Source organism: Dipodomys ordii, unplaced genomic scaffold, assembly GCF_000151885.1.
Source record: "Dipodomys ordii isolate 6190 unplaced genomic scaffold, Dord_2.0 Scaffold6, whole genome shotgun sequence".
Taxonomy (NCBI): domain Eukaryota; kingdom Metazoa; phylum Chordata; class Mammalia; order Rodentia; family Heteromyidae; genus Dipodomys; species Dipodomys ordii.
In genome coordinates this window covers 6,016,350-6,018,043 of record NW_012267222.1, presented here as the reverse complement: position 1 = coordinate 6,018,043, position 1,694 = coordinate 6,016,350, and the positions used below count along the sequence as shown (strand labels likewise).

At 39.7% G+C, this 1,694-nt stretch overlaps 1 protein-coding gene across 2 annotated transcripts in view; it reads right to left on the bottom strand.

Moving 5' to 3' along the window:
- Ube4b (ubiquitination factor E4B) overlaps positions 1–1,694 on the bottom strand; it is a 123,179-nt gene that overhangs the window by 77,028 nt on the left and 44,457 nt on the right. For both annotated transcript variants that reach the window (XM_013034507.1, XM_013034514.1), the window contains exon 3: positions 962–1,097. In XM_013034507.1, coding sequence (XP_012889961.1) covers positions 962–1,097 — 136 coding nt within the window. The remainder of the gene's footprint in view (positions 1–961; positions 1,098–1,694) is intronic.

Here is a 1,694-nt window from a genome sequence, read left to right as displayed (position 1 = left end):
AAAAAAAAAAAAAAGAGAGAGAGAGAAAGAAAGAATGCTCAAGTTTGAAATCACATGCCATCTAAGCAGTATGATAAAATCTCATGCCATCATTCTCCTTAGAATGTAAATTACCCTTCCTCCAGCTTATCCCCATGGTATATGTTACCTTCCCATTAATTACTTAGCTTAGTTAGCAGATGGAAGGTCAAAGTACTTCTGTTCAGGTAACTCTTACTTAACTGTGGTCACAAAGCCCAAGACAGAGTGACACTAAGGAAGCACCTAGATATAAAACCCAGAACCAAAGATGAACTCTGACACTATGTGGCAATGTAGCAGAGAATAAATAAAAACAACACACAAGGGTTTAGAATTGCTGTGGCTTTAGATGTCCATCAGGAGTCTTGGAATATATTTTTGATGTTGGGGGACAAGGCTGTATTGCATTATTATTCTTTTAATGGTTACTCTTGAAATTTTAGCATTTGTTTAAATTCAAAGTCTAAAAGTTAGCCAGTATCTTTACCATTCTCCCTAATAATACAAGAACCTGATAGGCCTCACTCTAACCATGTCCTGTCTAGCTTACCTGTGTTTTAGATCTGCTTGATTCTTGGCCTCTTCCCCCCACTGTCCTTGCATATCCTAATCAACGTTTCACATATGGGGCTTTTCACACATCCATTATTGACATCACTTCTCTTTTTCCTTGCATGTCACACATTAGCCCTGAGGGTGTCTTTTTTTTTAAACCACACACAATTTATTTCAGAAAAGACATTAAGCACCAACAAATACTTAAAGAACATTTCAGAGTGATATAAAGACCTTTCAATTTAAGAAATTTAGCTCTAATTCAGTAGGGGCTGGCAGGGATCTCTGGGCTGGCATTTTAGACTACTGGAATGGAGACTAAGGAAAGTAGAACTGTCCTTTTCCATAAGTAAAATAATACATGAGAGAATGGCCTTCTGGTTACCTTTTCTCACAAGAGACACCGTCGATATCCATGCTCTGGGAACGTGAGAGGGACTGAGATTGCGTCTCAAGGCTGTTGGAAGGTGAGCTGCTGAGAGAACTAACTCCCTCACTGCTCTGGCTCCGATGGGCGACTCCTATACAACAAACACACAAGTGATTGAAGCCTGAGTGCGTGATGTGAAAGTCAATGATAAAGGCAGCAGTGAACACACCATCTGCATTGATACCCTCACATGCTGAGGAACTGAGGATTTCCATCAGACCATAATACGTGCTGAAGTAATATTAACATTCTAGAATAAAACAAGGAAATTATCCTTTTCCTATATAGATCATAAGGCCAGTAACAGACCAATATCTGATGCCAAAACTGGTTCATCATCTCTCTCATAAACACAAATGATAATCTCTGAATACAATTTAGTTTTCCATGAGAGTGCTGAGAGATTCTTGAAAAGTAAGATACCTTAATGGAGAGATAGATATGTAATACAATGTCAGTGGTGGAAGCAGGCACTGGTGGCTCATATCCATAATTCTAACTACTCAGGAGGTTAAAATCCAAAGATCACCATTCAAGTGAGTCCAGGCAGGAAAGCTCATGAGACTCATTTCCAATTAACCAGCAAAAAGCCAAAAGTAGAGGCAAGGTTTGAGTAAAAAAGTTAAGGGAGCCGGGCGCTGGTGGCTCACACCTGTAATCCTGGCTACTCAGGAGGCTGAGATCTGAG